Source organism: Marmota marmota, unplaced genomic scaffold, assembly GCF_001458135.2.
Source record: "Marmota marmota marmota unplaced genomic scaffold, marMar, whole genome shotgun sequence".
Lineage (NCBI taxonomy): Eukaryota > Metazoa > Chordata > Mammalia > Rodentia > Sciuridae > Marmota > Marmota marmota.
The window spans coordinates 888,993-905,917 of record NW_025999853.1 but is presented as its reverse complement, the minus strand read 5'-3'; the positions used below and the strand labels follow the sequence as shown (position 1 = coordinate 905,917).

The 16,925-nt window shown below is 59.2% G+C and overlaps 1 protein-coding gene across 1 annotated transcript in view; it reads left to right on the top strand.

The window, feature by feature from the left end:
* LOC107139657 (TRIO and F-actin binding protein) overlaps positions 1-16,925 on the top strand; it is a 48,148-nt gene that overhangs the window by 27,482 nt on the left and 3,741 nt on the right. The window contains 9 exon segments of the mRNA XM_048807966.1: positions 4,488-4,544; positions 6,726-6,794; positions 6,886-6,975; positions 7,304-7,413; positions 8,310-8,733; positions 9,328-9,438; positions 14,498-14,645; positions 16,205-16,307; positions 16,728-16,887. Coding sequence (XP_048663923.1) covers positions 4,488-4,544; positions 6,726-6,794; positions 6,886-6,975; positions 7,304-7,413; positions 8,310-8,733; positions 9,328-9,438; positions 14,498-14,645; positions 16,205-16,307; positions 16,728-16,887 — 1,272 coding nt within the window.

The window sequence follows — 16,925 nt, the reverse complement described above, 5'->3', positions numbered from 1 at the left end:
AGCCTGTCCCACCTTCCCTCCGACTCCCTAGAAGACCCGACTTCCCGGGGTTGCCAGGGGCTCCGGCCCGGGAGGAGCGCAGATGGGCCTGGCCTGGGTTGGGTTGTCTCCGGGCTGCTTGACTGGGTCGCACAGACCTGGCCTGCAAAGGCTGGCCACCCGTGTGCGCGCTGGCCCGAGATTAGGAGGGCGAGAAGGGCGGCCGGCCCCACCCCACGGCCCGGGAGCCATTCTGTGGCTCTGAAGCTGCGGGATAACATACTTTCCCCCGCTTGGGCTCTGGGACCTTGAGTGGGGCGACACTGCAGGTGGGGCGGTGGGCATGATGGCAGGAGGTTGTATTTCTCTGGGGGATAAGGTCTACTCAGGCGTTGTCAGTACCTGCGCCTTAACGATCATGTAGAGCCTCATAACTGAATTCACTGTTCCTATTTCACAGCAAGATAAACTGAGGCTTGGGAGGGCCTTGGTGAGTTGCCTGAGGGTTGCCCCTAACAAGGGAAGAAGTGCCCCTTTCCAGATCAGTCTGGCCAACTGATCATGATGTGCTGGAAGGGAGGGGTGGAGCTGCTTTTGATTTCTGGCTAATGCATTAGGGAGGCTCCAGAGTTTGGTGACCCTCCTGGGGTTAGGATGAGCAGGGTGTGTGTGGTGTGTGTGTGTGTGTGTGTGTGTGTATACACACACACACACACACACACACATATATATATATATAAATTTTTTTTTTAGTTGTAGATGGACATAATACCTTTATTTTATTTATTTTTATGTNTGTGTGTGTGTGTGTGTGTGTGTGTGTGTATACACACACACACACACACACACACATATATATATATATATATACACATACACATAGACATATACATGCACAGCACATGCGCATTCTACCTTTCAGTGAGTGAAGTCCTAGTGAGGAGTGGGCTGGGCTGATGGAGGCGGGGCCCATGTGGGGCCCCTGCCCCTGTGAGCGGGATGACCTGGCGCTGCTGCCTGGACTTCCTCGGCCTCCGCACATCCTGCCACCTCCCTGCTGGCCCTTCCTGTCGACAGCAGCCTCCCCTTCCCTGTCAGGGAGCGGAGGGGGACGTGGGGGGAGGAGCTGAGTCAGTGTCCTGGGGCCAGGGGGAGGTGTTTACACTGCCCACTGGGTGCCTGCCAGCCCCTGCACTGGGTGCTTTCACCCTACCAGATGGAGCCTTTAAGGTCTGCGGTGTGGTCCCCATCAGACAGCTACAGGAGCTAAGCTGTGGAGAGGTGAAGCAGCACGCCCGCGGTCCCTCTGTGGCTGGGCCACAGTTTGTGTCCAGTTCTGTCCCATTTTTTTTTCCTAGGGAGAGATAAGAGATGTGTGTGGTTGCAGTTCCTGCGCTGCACGCACTGAGCAAGAGTAGGCTGACAGTTCCTCCCCGCTAGTGGGAGGAGGGCCTGGGGAGGGAGATTCCTGTGATTCTAGAACTTTGTCAGGTGATGGACTGGGGAGGAGGGCAGCGTTATGGGGGAGGGGCATGTGGGTGAAGGCTGCTGTTGGGGATGCTGAGAGCGTAGAGGAGGGCTGGCAAGAGCACCTGGAGGCTCAGGAAAGCCTGGTCGTGGGAAAGGGGAGCCATCACAGGTTTGGGAGCAGAGACAGGCTCCTAGTCACCAATCTGGGGCTCAAGTGCTCCCCTGGCTGCCATTTGGATCTGAGCCTGCTCCAAGCTGCCTCTCCTGTGCCTGACCCATCTCCCTGGCCCCCACCCCTGACCGAGCAGAAGGCACAGTACTGAGGGCAGGTAACTGCTCGAGGCTGTAGGAGCTGGTGATCTGGCGCTGGACCTGGGGTCGGAATCCTTGTCTGCCACTCTTGCCTTAGTCCCAGCACAACTTCGCTGGGCGTCAAGTTATGTGCTTGTTCTCTTGTTTACGGTCTGCCACTCAAACCCACCAAGGCAGGGGCTACAGCTCTTGTTCCCAGCTGGCTTCCTGCCCTAGAACAGTACCTGGTGCCTAAAAAAAAAAAGGTTGCTTTTTGTTTTTCCTGCAAAGACTCTTTGAGCTCCAGTGGGGTCTGGGTGAGCAGCCCACCAGGGGGAGAAGTAAAGGTCTTAAGACAATCTTGACACAGTGGGGCCTCTGTAAGGGGCTGTGGATGAGCGGCTGGTGGGTGGTAAGTAGGGGGAAGGGGGCCTCAGAGGTGACAATTAGGGCAACTCTTGAGGCACCAGTGGGGACTTGCTTGGCCGGCAGATGAGGGCACCTAGTATTTCAGGCTGAGGACAGGGGCAAGTGTGAAGGGCTTGGTGGCCTGGCATGATGTGGGCGCCGAGGCTGGGGGAGCCAGGTTGGGACAGCAGGTGGAGGCTTTTGTCACATCCTGAGGCAGTTATACTTTGTTTTGGAGACACCTGGAACCAACCTTGCAGGTCTTAAGCAACCCTATGACACTAGGCCTCTTTGAGTGAGCAGTGTGCTTAGAGGGGTCCATGGCCTTGGTCCAGGCAGGAGGCAGGGCTGACCGGTGGCCAAGGTCTGGGAGGACAGCCGCAGGAGCCTGTGGCTACTTCCGAAAGGACAACGGGAGCACTGAGCATCCTGCAAGTGCCAAAGGGTGACTGGCCACAGAGCCAGGGCAAAACAGGAGAAATGGAGTTGGCCGTACCTTTTGAACCTGGCCCTAGGTTTCTGTGCCAGAGATTTTAAAAACTTGCTTTGGCTGCCTCCTTTCTCGCAGGTCGCCGTGCTAGGTCGTGCCTGACATGGCTGTACTGGTCTGTACTGATCTCTGAAGGGTCACCAGGCTGCTCTGTCTGCGGCAGGTTCCGGCCTCTTGGAAGGCTGGGGGAGGGCAGGACCCTCAGTCACTTGCCATATCAGGCATCCGGGGCTCCAAGAGGGATGTGTCCTAGAAAGGTCACAGCTGTTCCACTTTCCAGGCAACCCTCAGAGCCCCCGCCTGTCACTGCAGTGAGGGGGGGAGGTGGGGGGATCCCTGGCTCAGCCTCTTGGGTCCGATTGGCTGTCGTCTGCTCAGCCCACCCAGGGGTTCTCCCCTGGGGCTTTCCCCTGGATCAGCTCCATGGGCCCTGCCCAGAAGCACAAGAATTTAGGCCAGGGAGGCAGAAGAGGTGTGATTGGCAGCTTTTTCTGAGGCCTGCTGTAGCCAGGCCCTGTGGCAGGCCCCGGGCCGTGGAGGGTCTGAAGGGAAGTAGAAGTGTGGTCACTGGTTTTCAGGCTTGGTTTGGGACAGGTGGCTGACGGGGCAGGCAGAACACAGAGCAGACAGGACAAAACAGCCCTGGGGCTTCCTGGCTCAGAGCAGAGCCTGTCTCCTTGCTCAGACAGGTAGCAGGGTGAGGCCGCCAGTCTTTGAGGTCCCCTGACCATGGCCATGCATAATTCTGGATGTCCAGGAGGCTGCTGGCCCAAGCCCCTCTCAGCCAGCTTCCTCCACCTGAGGAGAACAGGGCTCCCTGGGAGTAGGACTGGTCAGGAGAGGTGGCCAGGTCAGGTGGCTCTGGTTTCCAGCTGTCGCCGCCCACCCCACAGAGCCATGCCACCCGGCTCCCTCCAGGCAACCAGATACCTCGGCCTGTAAGCTGCGATGCAGGTGCCGATAGGTGGGCTCAGAGCCATGGCAACAGGTGGCTGCCTCCTCCTTGTCTGCCAGCCTCCCAGCCTGTGGGACTGAGACTGCAGAGGGACCAGGACATAAACAAGAGAGGACCCCTACAGGCAGGGACGGGCTGGAGGCTGGCACCCTTCACATGGACATGGTCAGGGATATGCCCGGATGTGCAGCTTCTTCCTGTAGGCCTGAGTGGGGTTTCTAGCTGCAGGCTCCCCAGGGAGCATGCTGCAGCTGGGAGCCCCCCGGCCCCGGGGTCGTGCCCCACTGGGCAGCACCTGGCAGGTAGGGCTTGCCAGGAGTGAGATGCTGGGCCTTCCCAAAGAGACTTGGGGGACCAGAGGGTTTCTGACCCCAGCCTGGGACTGGCTCCGTCTTTAAGGGTCTCCAATAGATGAGTAGAGGGTGGGACTAGGGGGACCTCAGAGGGTCGGAGCAAGGGGTGGGCAGAGCTTTAAGGTGCACACCTGGGCTCCCTCGGCCTGTCAGAGAGGACGGGACAGCTTGCTCCGACTGTTGCTCTGTGTTGTCCTCTGAGCCCCTAGGAGACTCTACAGGCAAAGTCCCCTCACCCCTTCTTTCCCCATCTTGGGTTAGGAAGGCTGGTGGGAGGGGAGCTTGGACATGGGTGGTGTGTATATCGGCCACTGGCCACTCCCTGGGCTCTCATGCCAGGTGCTGGGGAAGGGGCCAAGCTGCCTCAGTGGTGGGGAGCCCACCTGCATGTGGGGTAGGTGTTACCTGGGCCCTCAGCCCTCTCCTGGTTTCTCAAGACCTCAACCTTACCGGGGTTGGGGGAGGTGGGTGTAGTACCCCGTCCCCCCCAGCCCGGGGGCTTCTTGTTGGGCCTGACCCTCTGCCTCCTCACCCCCCACAGCCCGACCTGCTCAACTTCAAGAAGGGATGGATGTCGATCTTGGATGAGCCTGGAGAGGTAGGAGGGCCGGGCCAGGGGAGAGGCTGGCTTGGGCTTCTTCAGGGCCTCCCTGCCTTCCCAGCCTTCTAGAGCCCTGGCCTCTGGGGGTGGGAGTGGGGCCCAGAGTGGAAACCCTGGGGGTACATTTCCTGTCCAGTGGAGAAGAGGGCCTGGGTCGTGCCGATGGGAGGAGTGGGCATCGTCCTCCTGGATGATCTGCAGTATGTGGGTCACCCTGAGTGGAGGGAGTAGAGGCCTGCTGGTCCACACACCAGGCCCCATCCTCTGGTCTCACCAGGGGCCGCTTGTCCTCCCCTCTCACCGTAACTCTGACTGGGACTCCACGGGGTCGGGCAGGAAGGTCCACAGAGATCACCAGGCCAGACACATGCAGATCCGCAAGACTCAGCCTTAGGGTGGGGCTCAGCGCAGCTCAGGAGTCTCACCAACCTGGGGCCCCCGCTGGTGGAGCCAGAGCCTTCTCTAGGCCTCAGCAGCTCCGTCTGTGATATACCCGTGATGGGAACTGAGTGGAGACAGAGGCACAGAGATAAGCGTGGACAAGTCCCCACAGCTCTGGCACCTATTGGGGTGATGACCCCTGCCTTTTTCTGTCATATCTGTCTTTGGAACCAGAGAGGACAGCGACCACTTCACCAGCTCTGCCCTTTCGGCTGCCAGGCCTGCCTGGGAGTGAGAGCTGGCTCCCCGCCACCCAGCCTGGGAGGGGCACAGCCTACCCCAGTCTGCGTGTGCCTGCGGCTCGGGGCTGCCTGCAGCCCGCATGCCGGGCAGGGCTCCGGGCCAGGGGGGACCTCATTGTATTTCCTGCCCACATGCTTTATTCCCTCCAGCCCACAGCCTTCCGTCCCTGCTGCCTGCCGCTGTCCTCTGGTGGCTGCTTTCCAGACTCACACAAGGCCTGGCGCCCTGCCAGTGACCCCTTCCTGGCTTCCCCACCCAGGGTCCCTGGAGGGCAGGAGGATTATGGGCCCCGCCCAGAACTGGCTGTTACTCACCCTCTTTCACAGGGTTTTGGAATGTCCGAGCTGGAAGGGCCCTGGGAGCCCAGCCAGCCCAGTCCCTTGGTGCACAGGCAGGAGAAGGCCCACCAGGGTGGTGGTCCCCTCCTCTCCTGGCAGCACCTTGGGCGGCCCAGGCCTACAACTCGGGACTGAGGCCCATGGCGCTCCTCCCTTCCATCTCAGAGCAGTCCTGCAAGGACCAGAGCCCCATTGCCACAGCACCTGCCGCTCTCAGAGAGGCAGCTGAAGTCCTACTTAGGGAGGGCAGGGTGGCTGAACCAGTGGCCTCTTAGGACCACTCCCAACAACCTCGGCCAGGCCCCTGCCAAGTGTCATGAGAAACACAGGGGTAGGTACTTCTTGCCTTGCCAAAGGCTTGGGGACTTCTTGGTAGCCCCAGAAGACTAAAGCTCAGAGAAGTGCAGACAGCTGCACAAAGGCACTCAGCCAACAAGGGCACAGGCACACCCCAGGTCCTTGGATGTGACACCCGAGTTCCCAGGAGATACTGAGTGGGAATAAGTGGGGAGGTCATCCCTGCACACCCCTGAAAACTGACTATGGCCCAGAGGAAAGGAAACTAAGTACTTGCAACAGCACAGGTAGGGCTTGATGATGGGGAGCCCCAGGAGGGCTGGGGCCTGGGCGACACGCACTGACCCTGGCAGGACACGGACTGCCCGTGGCATTCCAGTAGAAAGGCCAAAGCCCAGAGTGCATCTCGTGCCCCTGCCCCTTACTAACATGTTTTGCCACCTGACCCTGGACTAGAGGAGATGGGCACCACAGAAAGATGCCCAAGTCATCACGTACAGGTTGGCGGAGCTCACACGCTGCCTGTGCCCAGCTCTCTGTCCCCTTCCCTGGGCCTCTTTCTCCTGTCTGGAAGTCTTTTGTCCCTGACCACGGGTGTATGAAAAAAGCCTGGGTGATGTTCTGGTTGCCCTTAGCCCCTGACTCGGCCAGGAAGTGGCCTTACCCAGGACACGCCCCTCCCTCATCTGCACCTGGGAGGTGCTTGAGGCTCTGACTCTCTGACCCGGCTGCTTTCCCGGGTCAGCCATTCTGATGGCACGCACAGCCCCCCCCATCAGCCAGCAGGATGGCGCGCACAGCCCCCCGCGGTCCAGCCTCCCGCAGCCTCAGCCCTTCTCACCTCCCCTCTCCCCAACAGTGGAAGAAGCACTGGTTCGTGCTGACAGATTCAAGCCTCAAGTATTACAGAGACTCCACAGCGGAAGAGGTGAGGCAGCTGGTGCCCACAGGCCCTAGCCGGGCTCGGTAGACTGGGACTCCCCAGGGCGCATGTGACCCTGCCGTGCCTTCTGCTCTAGGCAGATGAGCTGGACGGTGAGATCGACCTGCGCTCCTGCACGGACGTCACCGAGTACGCGGTGCAGCGCAACTATGGCTTCCAGATCCACGTGAGGCTGCGTGTGGCTGGGGGAGGTGGGGGGTGGGCAGCGTGGCTGTCGGACCCAGAGGAGGTGTTGGTATCGGACGTGACTCCCCCATTTATGCAGAGACCCTCTCCGCAGAGCCAGTCAAGCTTTGGTGCCAACACCTGGGAGTTCTGGGGAGAGCTTGGTGCCAGTGGCGGCTGCCCAGGCTCGTGGAGGACGTTTGCGCCCTCTGCAGACCCTTTGCTTATCACCTTAGACCCCCTCCAGGGAAGGAAGGGCCACCTTTCCTGCGTCAGCAGGGAGACTGTGGGGTTGACCACGTGTTAACCTACTGCGGTGTGGATTGCAGACCAAGGATGCTGTCTATACCTTGTCGGCCATGACCTCAGGTATCCGGCGGAACTGGATCGAGGCTCTGAGGAAGACTGTGCGTCCAACTTCAGCGCCAGATGTCACCAAGTAAGGGCTGGGCTGGGCAGGTGTCCCTGCCTTCACATCTTGAGGAGTGGGATTCTGGGAACTCACCTGACAGCCTTGAGACTGAGCCTCCTGGGCCTCGGTACCTCTAGAACAAAGTAGGGAGCTGGGCGCTGTGGCACATGCTGTAATTCCAGCGACTTGGAAGGCTGAGGCAGGAAGATCACAAGTTCAAAGCCAGCCTCAGCAGTTTACTAAAGCCCTAAGCAATTTAGCGAGAAATCCTCAAAAAATAAAAAGGGCTGGGGATTGGCTCAGTGGTGGAGCATCTCTGGGTTCAACCCCCAGCACTAAAACATAAGCTAGGCAAGAACAGCGGGGGTTCTTGGCATTCGCCCGGAAACACATTGAGGATTTGAAGTCTGACCTCTCCCCCTTCATGTCCCCCACATCCCGTAAGAGTGGGAAGGGGATTCAGCTCTTGAGAGAAGAGGCATTGAGTCAGAGGTCCCTGCCAGGTGGCTCTTCCCTCTCTGCCTTGGGGGCCATACCTGCGCCTTTGTAGGGGAGAGACTGGGTCCTCTGGCGTCTGTGCAGTCCCCTCCCAGGTGGGGAGCCCCTGCTCCAGGCTGCCGGGGCAGAAGGGTGGGGTTCTTGTTACCTGGTGGCAGAGCCTTCTTGGGGCCAGGACTTGAAGCTGCTGGGCAGCAGGAAGAGAGACTGCTATTGAAGAGGGCTGAGGTGAGTCCCCCAGCCTGGCCACACCCTGGCGGCTCAGCCTGGACCAATGACTTCCCATCTGAATTTCAGATTTGTCATCTGTCATGTTGGGCTTTATGTCTGCACACCTGTGCAGATGTGCCCAGAGCCTTGGTAGGCTCCCAGGTGCAGTGCAGCGGAGTTGTTGTTCAGCATACAGGCTCATGGCCTTGACATAGCCACTCAAGACACCGTGGCTTAAGCCAGATAGCTGTTCACTCCATTCTCCAGATGAGCCCCAAGGTGTGGAGTCTAGCCTGGTGGGCTGCTCTGCAGCCTCTGTGCAGAGCTTGGGCTATGGCTCAGAGGCCCTGTCAGGAGCCAGGATCACCCAGCCCCATAGAGGGAGCAGCTTCTTGCACCTGCTGGTGGAATGCAGTCTCGTGGCCAGGGGTTGCTGCAGGGGCTGCTGGGAAGTGTAGTTTTTGGCTGGGTGACAGTGTACCCACCTATACTGTGGAAGAAGAGAACTGCCAGTCACTTAAAAGTCCCAAATTCTTCACCCCATCTGTAGAGACCACAGGCACCCCTCTTCTGCTCCACCAGAGCCGAGGCGATCGCCGCGGGCCCCCGAGCGACAGCCACGAGGCCCTGGAGAAGGAGGTGGGCCCCTGCCTGGCCGCGCCCACCACGCACGCACGCCCTGGCGCTGCTTTGGCCTAGCTCCCGGGGTGGGGGGTCGCCCGATCTGATGCCCCGCTTCCCGGGAAGGGAGCCCTCCCCAGGCTGGGCCGCGTTAGTCGCGTGTGTATTTTCCGCTTCTGCCCTTAATTTTAAGCCATGGAGGTGGGGAGAGGTCACCAAATGTGCATCTTGTACACCCCAGGCCTTGTCCTTGGTCCTGGGTCCGCTTCACTGGTTACTCAGTCGCCGGGCAACCTGGGATCCCACAGTGCAGGCCTTTCACTGGTGGCAAAACAGACTTAAGGTGCCCCTGCTACCTCCCCGGTGTGGGCAAGGTCTGTGCCTGCCGTGTGCTGTTCCCAACCTGCTTGGGCTTCTCTGGGCTGAACTCGGCCATCCAGGAAACAGCCCAACCGTCCCCTTGCCTGCACCTCCACGCGAGGGCTGCGTGTCCTTCTCAGCCCCTGAACCCTTCCTAAGCACCTGGAAGCTGGAGGCCTGTGGGCCCCTCCCTGCCTCCCACCAGGCCCCTCGTGCTTCTGCGCCCACTGACCTGGTCTCTTCCCCTCATAGGTGCAGTCTCTTCGAGCCCAGCTGGAGGCGTGGCGCCTCCGAGGGGAGACCCCTCAGAATGCACGCAAGTCCCAGGAGGATGGCCACGTCCCCCCAGGCTACATCTCCCAGGTATGGCACGGAGTTGTTTTGAGGGGTTGGGGGCAGGTTCCTGGTTGCTGTGTTACCCGAAAACAGCTAATGTTTTGGGAGCCCTTCCTGCCCGGTGGAACCGTGAGGCATTTGACATGCGTCATCTCATTTAATCTCCCCACAGCTGGTGGGCATGATCACTGTGCCCATTTTACAGACAAGGCCACTGAGCACTGAGAGGTTATGTGACTTGCCCGAGGTCACCCGACCTGCAGGTGTCAGAGGTGGGATTTGAGCCTGGGTCCAGCTGACTGCAGAGCCTGTGTGTGAGTCCCCGTGTGACACTCTGCACTTGGACCCCTCCCCTGCATCACCCTGGGGAAGTGGGAAGCCAGTGGCCCTGGGAGTTGTTCCTTAAACACAGGGAAAGCCTACCTGTGCCTTCCAAGGAGGTCTGCAGGACACGGGCCCCCTTAGTGGCCCTCTGGGAGTACACTGTCCTCCCAGGACAGCGACTCTCAACTGGGAGAGATTTTTGTCCCCCAGGAAGAGTTGGCTGTGTCTGGAAACTCTTGATTGTCACAACTGGGACGACTAGCTCGCCAGAAAGTGTGTGTGTGTGTGTGTGTGTGTGTGTACACATTTATTATAAATATTCCCCATATAAAGGATGTTTTTAGTATATAACTTACAAATAAAAATGATGAAATACTTTTTATTATGAATTCCATATGGCAGATGGACTTGTCTCAGGGCTCCGGTGACTTCTCCGTGCCGTGTCCACGTGTAGTTGTAATGTGTGTGTTGATGGATATGTGGTTTATGCTAATGAATAAGAAGACGTACATTGAAACTTGGTAAATGTGAGCAAACTTCTTTCCTGAATCAGATAATAGTTTCTACTGAGAATATTCTATTAAGAATATTTCTCCAGTTTTTGGTTCTGTGTGCATTTAAAGCTATCCATGACGCACTTCAGAGTCTAACCTGCATCCTTTCCGCATTTCCTCGTCAGTGGCTGAAGTCTGTAGTTGATCCATGAAGCAATAACCTGAGCTCTGACTTGTGACGCGTATGGGTTTCCGGGGTGTAACACTCCCATGTGGCCAGTGCCACGAGTCCAGCCCAAGTCCCTGGCGTATTGGAGCCAGGGTCTGGGAGGAAACACCGCAGGATAGGTAGCGCTTCCCCTTCTGGCACCATCAGGCACACCCTCAGGACGTAAGCGTGCTAATAAACACGGGGAAACAATTAGGGAGTGATACATCCTGAGTATTTTTGTTTATAATGTAATTAATTTAATGATAAATATATAAATTTAATTTTTTGAAATGGTCTTGCTTAGTAATGAAGTCATAAAATTCCTAAAAATTTGATAATCAGCTGTCTGCGGTCAGCACATCACTGCCTGAGGAGAAAAGAACCCTGGGGTCCCAGACCCTGGGAGCAGGACCCTTCTGGAAGCTTCCAGTAGGGGAAGGGGGACGTCACCACGAGGGGGATCCAGGAAGGCTTCCTGAGGGGCAGGCGCTGATGTGAGAGTGGTGGGGGGGGGGAAGGCCAGCCGCTGCCTCTTGAGGGCCTCCAAGGACAAGCTGAGGAGTTGGCCTGGGGAGGTCTGCCAGGGACACGGGCAGGTCTGGAGAGGGCAGAGCCCAGGCAAGGAGTGGGCCGAGCTGGAGGGCAGTGGGCTGGCAGGAGCCTTGTAGGGCTGGGCCCTGGGCAGGCCAAGGGGAGCCCTCGAGGCTGGCTGCTGTGCTAGTTGGGGCCACCCAAGGCCGAATTGAAGGTGACGAGTTCAGTGAGGGAGTGGGGTGGGGGCTAGTGAGGAGGGCTAGCCTGGGGTCCCTGGGTTTGGGGAGGGAGGACTGGGGGTGCAGGGGAACCGGTATTGTCAAAGTGCCTTGGGCAGGGCCCCTCCGCAAGCTGGGCCCACACCACAGCCTGGGGCACCTGGAAGACCTCAGAGGCCCCCCAGGGCAGGAAGCTCCAAGTGCTCTGGGTGGGCCCTGGAACCCAGCAGCTCCGCCTTCATCTGTTCTGCTATGAACCAGCTTTTGATCCATTTGGAAAGTGTTTCTGCCACTAAAATGAAGCTTGAACAGCAGCGTCTGGCTTCTGACTTACAGATAGAAGGGGCGTGGCCCTGGGCTGTCACAGACCTGTGTGCTCCAGGCCATCCGCCCCGTGTGTGCTCCAGAGGCCTTGGCACTCTCCTCTCGGGATGGGATGGGTGGGGAGCAGGCGGATTGGGTTCAGCTGAAGGAAGGTAGTCGGGATGGAAGGCTGCAAAAGAGAAGTTGTCAAGTGTCCCCCTCAGGCACAGGACGAGGTGGCTAGATATTCAGCAGGCCCTGGAGAGGTGTCTTCTGGGGAAGATTCCCCAGCCTGGTGTCTCAGGCCGAGCGGGTGCCCTTCCTGTGGGGCTCGGCACCCTTGAGGGGCCTGGCTTCATGCGCTGGGACTTCAGCCCCTCCGCTGGCAAAGGAGACCCCTCCGGCCCCGTGCGGTGGTGCCGCAGTGTCTCTTCACTCACCGAGGTGTTCATGGAGAGGTGCAGCCAGTACCGGGACCTGGGGCCACTCAGGAAGGTAGGTCGGGGCAGCACCTCGCCTTCTAGGAGTCCTCTTCACGGGCACCTCCTACGGTTACCCCACACCCTCAGCTGCCCTGCCTGCCTGCCTGCGCTGGCCCTTTAAGAATGCAGGCTTCCCCCAACAGTGCTGACCTTGTCCTCCTGTGCCCAGCGGTCCCTCTGCTCAGGGAGCCTCGTGGGTTGGTCTTGTGAGGCCAGTTTGAGAGGCTGAAGCTAAGCTCAGAGAGTGGGGCTCTGCAGATCCACTTCCTAAGGAATCCATTCTGTGGGGCTCTGAAGCCATGTTCTGTGGTCCTCAGTAGGGGACATTCGGAACACAGCAGAGAGGCTCAGAGGGCAGAAGTGCCTCTCCCACCAGAACATCTGCATCCAGGAGGCCCTTACCCTCCCTCCAAGAGGCCTGCTGCAGGGTACCGCGAAGCTCTCCTGGCTCTGAGCAGTGCTTTCCTGCCCGGCTCCTCCCTGCCTTTCTTAATTACTGGAAACATTTTCACAAAATGATACAAGAGCTGGACGCGGTGGTGCACGCCAGTAATCCCAGTGGCTCGGGAGGCTGAAGTGGGAGGATCATGAGTTCAAAGCCAGCCTCAGCAATGGTGAGGCACTAAGCAAGCCTGTCTCTAAATAAAGTACAAAATAGGGCTGGGGATGTGGCTCCGTGGTCAAGCACCCCTGAGTTCAGTCCTGGTACCCCTCAAAAGCTGACACAAGAGACATGTTCACATTTTCAAGACGTTCTCACAGGGGCTGGGGACGGAGCTTGGTGGTCGTAGAGCACCTGCCCAGACCTGGGTGAGGGCCTGGCTTTGACCTCCAACACCACAAAAATAATAGTAATGACTGAAGCAAATTGAAAGGTTAGAAATGAGCGTGTCCCTGCCTCTCCCACCCCAGTGACCATCGCACCTCGTCTCCATTTGTCTCCTCTGGCGCAGATGACCACAGACAGCGCTTAAACAGCACAGGTCTCCACTGGTTGGGAGGCTGGAGCCTGGCGCCGTCTGGCCGGGCTGCAGGACGGCCTTCCGCTCCGTGGCTCTTGCCACGTCCCACTTCTGGTGGTAGGCCTGTTCTTGGCTCCTGGTCCCTTCCTTCATCTTCAAAGACTGCAGAGGGGAAGTCTGGTCCTTGTCACTTCTTGCCCCAGTGACCACTCTTTCCTGGTCACATCTCCCTCCCTCGGCTTGCTGCTCCCCTGTGATTGCATTTGGCCCCATAGTCCAGCCTAATCTCCTAGTTTGTGGTCAGCTGACCAGTAACCTGCATCCCGCACAGCCTTGATTCCTCTTGCCATGGACTGAGACGCAGTCCCAGGCCCAGGGAGTAGGGCATGGACATCTTGGGGTGCTGTTTTCCTCCCTCCCACAGTCTGTGCCCGTCTCTGTTTTCTCACACGCGACTTGGACACAAAGCCAGATGTGCTTTGCCTGTGAGCGGGAGTACTTTGTGTGCATGGTCACAGCCAGCTTTCATGGCCTGGCTCCTGGGACACCCTCCGCAGCAGCTAGAGGGGCATCTGTGTCCTAGCAACTGCCTGGAGTCCTTCAGAAGGTGCCCTGCCATCATTTATTTAAGGGTCTCCCGTTGGCATTTAGATTGTTTCTCGTTTCCATCTGTTGCCAACCTTGACACAAGGAATACCCTTGTCCCCGAGTCTGTACACGTGTGGCTTCCTGTGTGACTCCCTGTGTGACCACTTCAGAGTTGACTTGCTAGTCAAGGGATAAAATTGTTCAAATGCGGTGACGCGGGGCTGGGGATGTGGCTCAGCTGGGAGAGGGCTGGCCTCGCATGTACAAGGCCCTGGGCTCCATCCCCAGCACCACAGAAAAACAAAACCAAACAAACATTTGTGCAGTGATGCGCAAATCCACCCGCACGTGTCCGTCATGGTGGGCACTCCTAGCGGTGGGCATTGCCAGTCTTTAAAACCCCTGCCCCCTTCTGCAGAACCCTGTTTGGTATTACATCATTAACTTCAGCTTGTTTGCTGAGCATCCGCTGTGTGCTGTGCCCTGGCCTGGACCCCAGGGGTCAGAGGTCCCTGTTTGGGGGTGTTATGTTCTGGCAGAAGCAGAACCTTTGGAGGCAGGGAAGGGGCTGCCCAGGGACAGAGCTCTGAGAGGCATCTTGACTGGGCCGCAGGCCAGGCACCTTCCCTAGGGAGAGAACGGGGCATTCCGGGCAGTGGGAACAGCGTGCGCTAAAGCTCGGAGTATGGACACGCCCAGGGTTGCATTTTCATAGCGGGTTGCTGGGAGGGATGGGCCACAAGGCCAGCCGCGGGACAAGGACTGGAGCCTGCAGGGTGGGGAGCCCTGGAGGGTGTGAGGCCAGAGAGTGGCAATTGAGGCTTCTGGGTGAGGAGGGTGGGCGGGGTGGGCAGGNCAGCTGGTGGGCAGGTCCGGGTACTGCCGAGGAGCTGCTGGAGGCCTCTTGCCTGGAAGGGCTGCTGGCCTGGGTAGTGGCGCAACCGGTGACCTCCTGGCCTCTGGCCCACAGGAGGCCTGCGAGCGCAGCCTGGCGGAGATGGAGTCCTCGCACCAGCAGGTGATGGAGCAGCTGCAGCGGCACCATGAGCGAGAGCTGCAGCGGCTGCAGCAGGAGAAGGAGTGGCTGCTGGCCGAGGAGACGGCGGCCACGGCCTCAGGTGAGGACGCGCCAGGCTCGGCCTCCACACTGAGCCTCCCGACGGAACTGGGGAGGCTCTGAAGAGGCAGGGTTTCGGTGTCGGGCTTGGGAGGCGTCGGCAGAACTGGTTTCTGGCCCTCCTTTGAAAGGCCAGACTGAGACGGGAAGTAACTGCCCCGGGGGTTGTGACTGCGTTCCCTCAGGGCCTGTAGCCCCTGGTGTCCACCTCAAGTCACAGGCCCTGTCCTTACAGGTGTGCCCTGTCCCTGGGCACATGGCCAGACCCGGGCGGCCCAGCTTTGGTTGTGAGCATTGCCCCAGGCCGCTGTGCCCACTCTCTGTTGGCCAGGAGATGTCCTTAGCCCTCACTGCTCCCCAGAGCAGCCCGTTTCCCAGGTGGAGAAGCTGGGCCTCAGAGAGGCTGCTGACTTGTCCCAGAAGGCAGAGCTGGAGGTGGCAGAGCCAGGGTTGGAGCCCCGAGCACTGTGACTGCAGTCACGCTCTGAGTCCCCCTGTGCCTTCAAGCCAGAAGCAGCAACTGCCCAAGGTGGCGACACCTCCTCCCCCTCCACTGCACGCCTGCGGTGTGTGCTGGCACAGCCTGGCACCCGGGGGCTTGTGGCCTGGCACCCAGGGCAGAACGTAGGAGCCATAAAAGAGGCCACATGATGCGGAGCTGCAGCCGCCAGCTCTGGACACGGTGCTTCCTGTGCAGCCCACAGTCCCTTGGGCTCGGGGACTTGTGTTTGGGGAGGTCACGCTGTGCAGGCGCCATTGCCACCCTCACCCAGCAGGATCCAGGTGCCCCCTGTGATCCAGCACTAGAGCTTCTGCAGTGAGATGGACGGAGTGGCGTTTGTGTGACAAAGCAAAGACCATGAACAGCCTCACGTCCCTTCACATTGGGGACCTCCATCAGAAGAATGATAGGAAACTTTCATTTCTGTGTTCAGAGCTTCTGGATTTGGGAATTGCGGGTAAAATTACAGATGGCGACTTGTTTAAGCCTCACCACAACCCTGTGTGGTGTGGAAAAGTACTCGGGCCTTGGGAGCTCATGGTCTGAGAAAAACAGCCAGCTAATGTCCGCTTTGTGCAGGGCCTTGCTCTAAACGCTCTACGCACATCCTCCAGGAACCCTGGAGTGGAGTCGCAGCTGATTCCCCACTTTCCAAATGAGGCACAGAGAGGTTAAGTCACTGCACAAAGTCACACAGGTTTGTGCAGACTGTCCAGCTCCAGCTCTGTTCCTTGAGCCTGGGCGAGGCAGACGGGTCTTGCTCGAGGGCCCTCGGGGCTCTGCAGGGATAATCCCCCATGTCAGGTCCAACCCCACAGTTACTAACAGGAGGCACCAGTGCTTAGACATTGAGGTCTCCCTACGAGAGTCCATCAGACAAGATTCGTCTTCCGTGACAGGCTCAGAGAGGTTGAGCACTTGCCCAAAGCCACTCAGGGCACAGCTGGACTATGAACCCACTTCCTGATCTTGTCTCTACCAGTTCATGTGGAGGCTGAGAGGAGGCTGGAGTTGGTGCCTCCCCCCTCCAACCTCTCCTCCCCTCTGCCCCATCCTAGCCATCGAAGCCATGAAGAAGGCCTACCAGGAGGAGCTGAGCCGCGAGCTAAGCAAGACGCGCAGCCTGCAGCAGGGCCCAGACGGCCTCCGGAAGCAGCACCAGTAAGAGGGAACAGCCCTGGAGCCCGTGGGCAGGGTCTGCCTCGGAGCCAGGGCCCTACTGACGGCTTGGCAGAAGACACAAGTGTGCCCCGTGGAGGCTCCTGCCCAGTCTCACACAGGAACAGGGACAGCAGGGCCACAGCCAGCCCAGGCCAGTGCCGGTGACAGCTCTTCTGGCCTGTCTGAGCTGGTCTTGACCACCTCCCTCCTCCTCACCCCTTTAGTGTCCCCAGGCCTGGGCAGTGTCACCTCCCCGCCACAGAACACAGTTCTGGAATTGGGGGACTCTAGAGGCCTTCGCCACCACCCTGCAGCCCAGAAAGGCTGTCACCGGCCCCCAGGCCCCAGTGGGCCGAGGGCAAGCTGGGGAGGGACCAGGAGTTCTGGTCGCCTACAGCTGGCCGCCCTCCCTCCCCGCAGGTCGGACGTGGAGGCTCTGAAGCGGGAGCTGCAGGTGCTGTCGGAGCGCTACTCGCAGAAGTGCCTGGAGATCGGGGCGCTGACGCGGCAGGCTGAGGAGCGCGAGGACACCCTGCGCCGCTGCCAGCAGGAGGGCCAGGAGCTGCTGCGCCATAACCAGGTGGGCCTGACCCGGGGGCGGGCTGCAGGGGGCGGGGC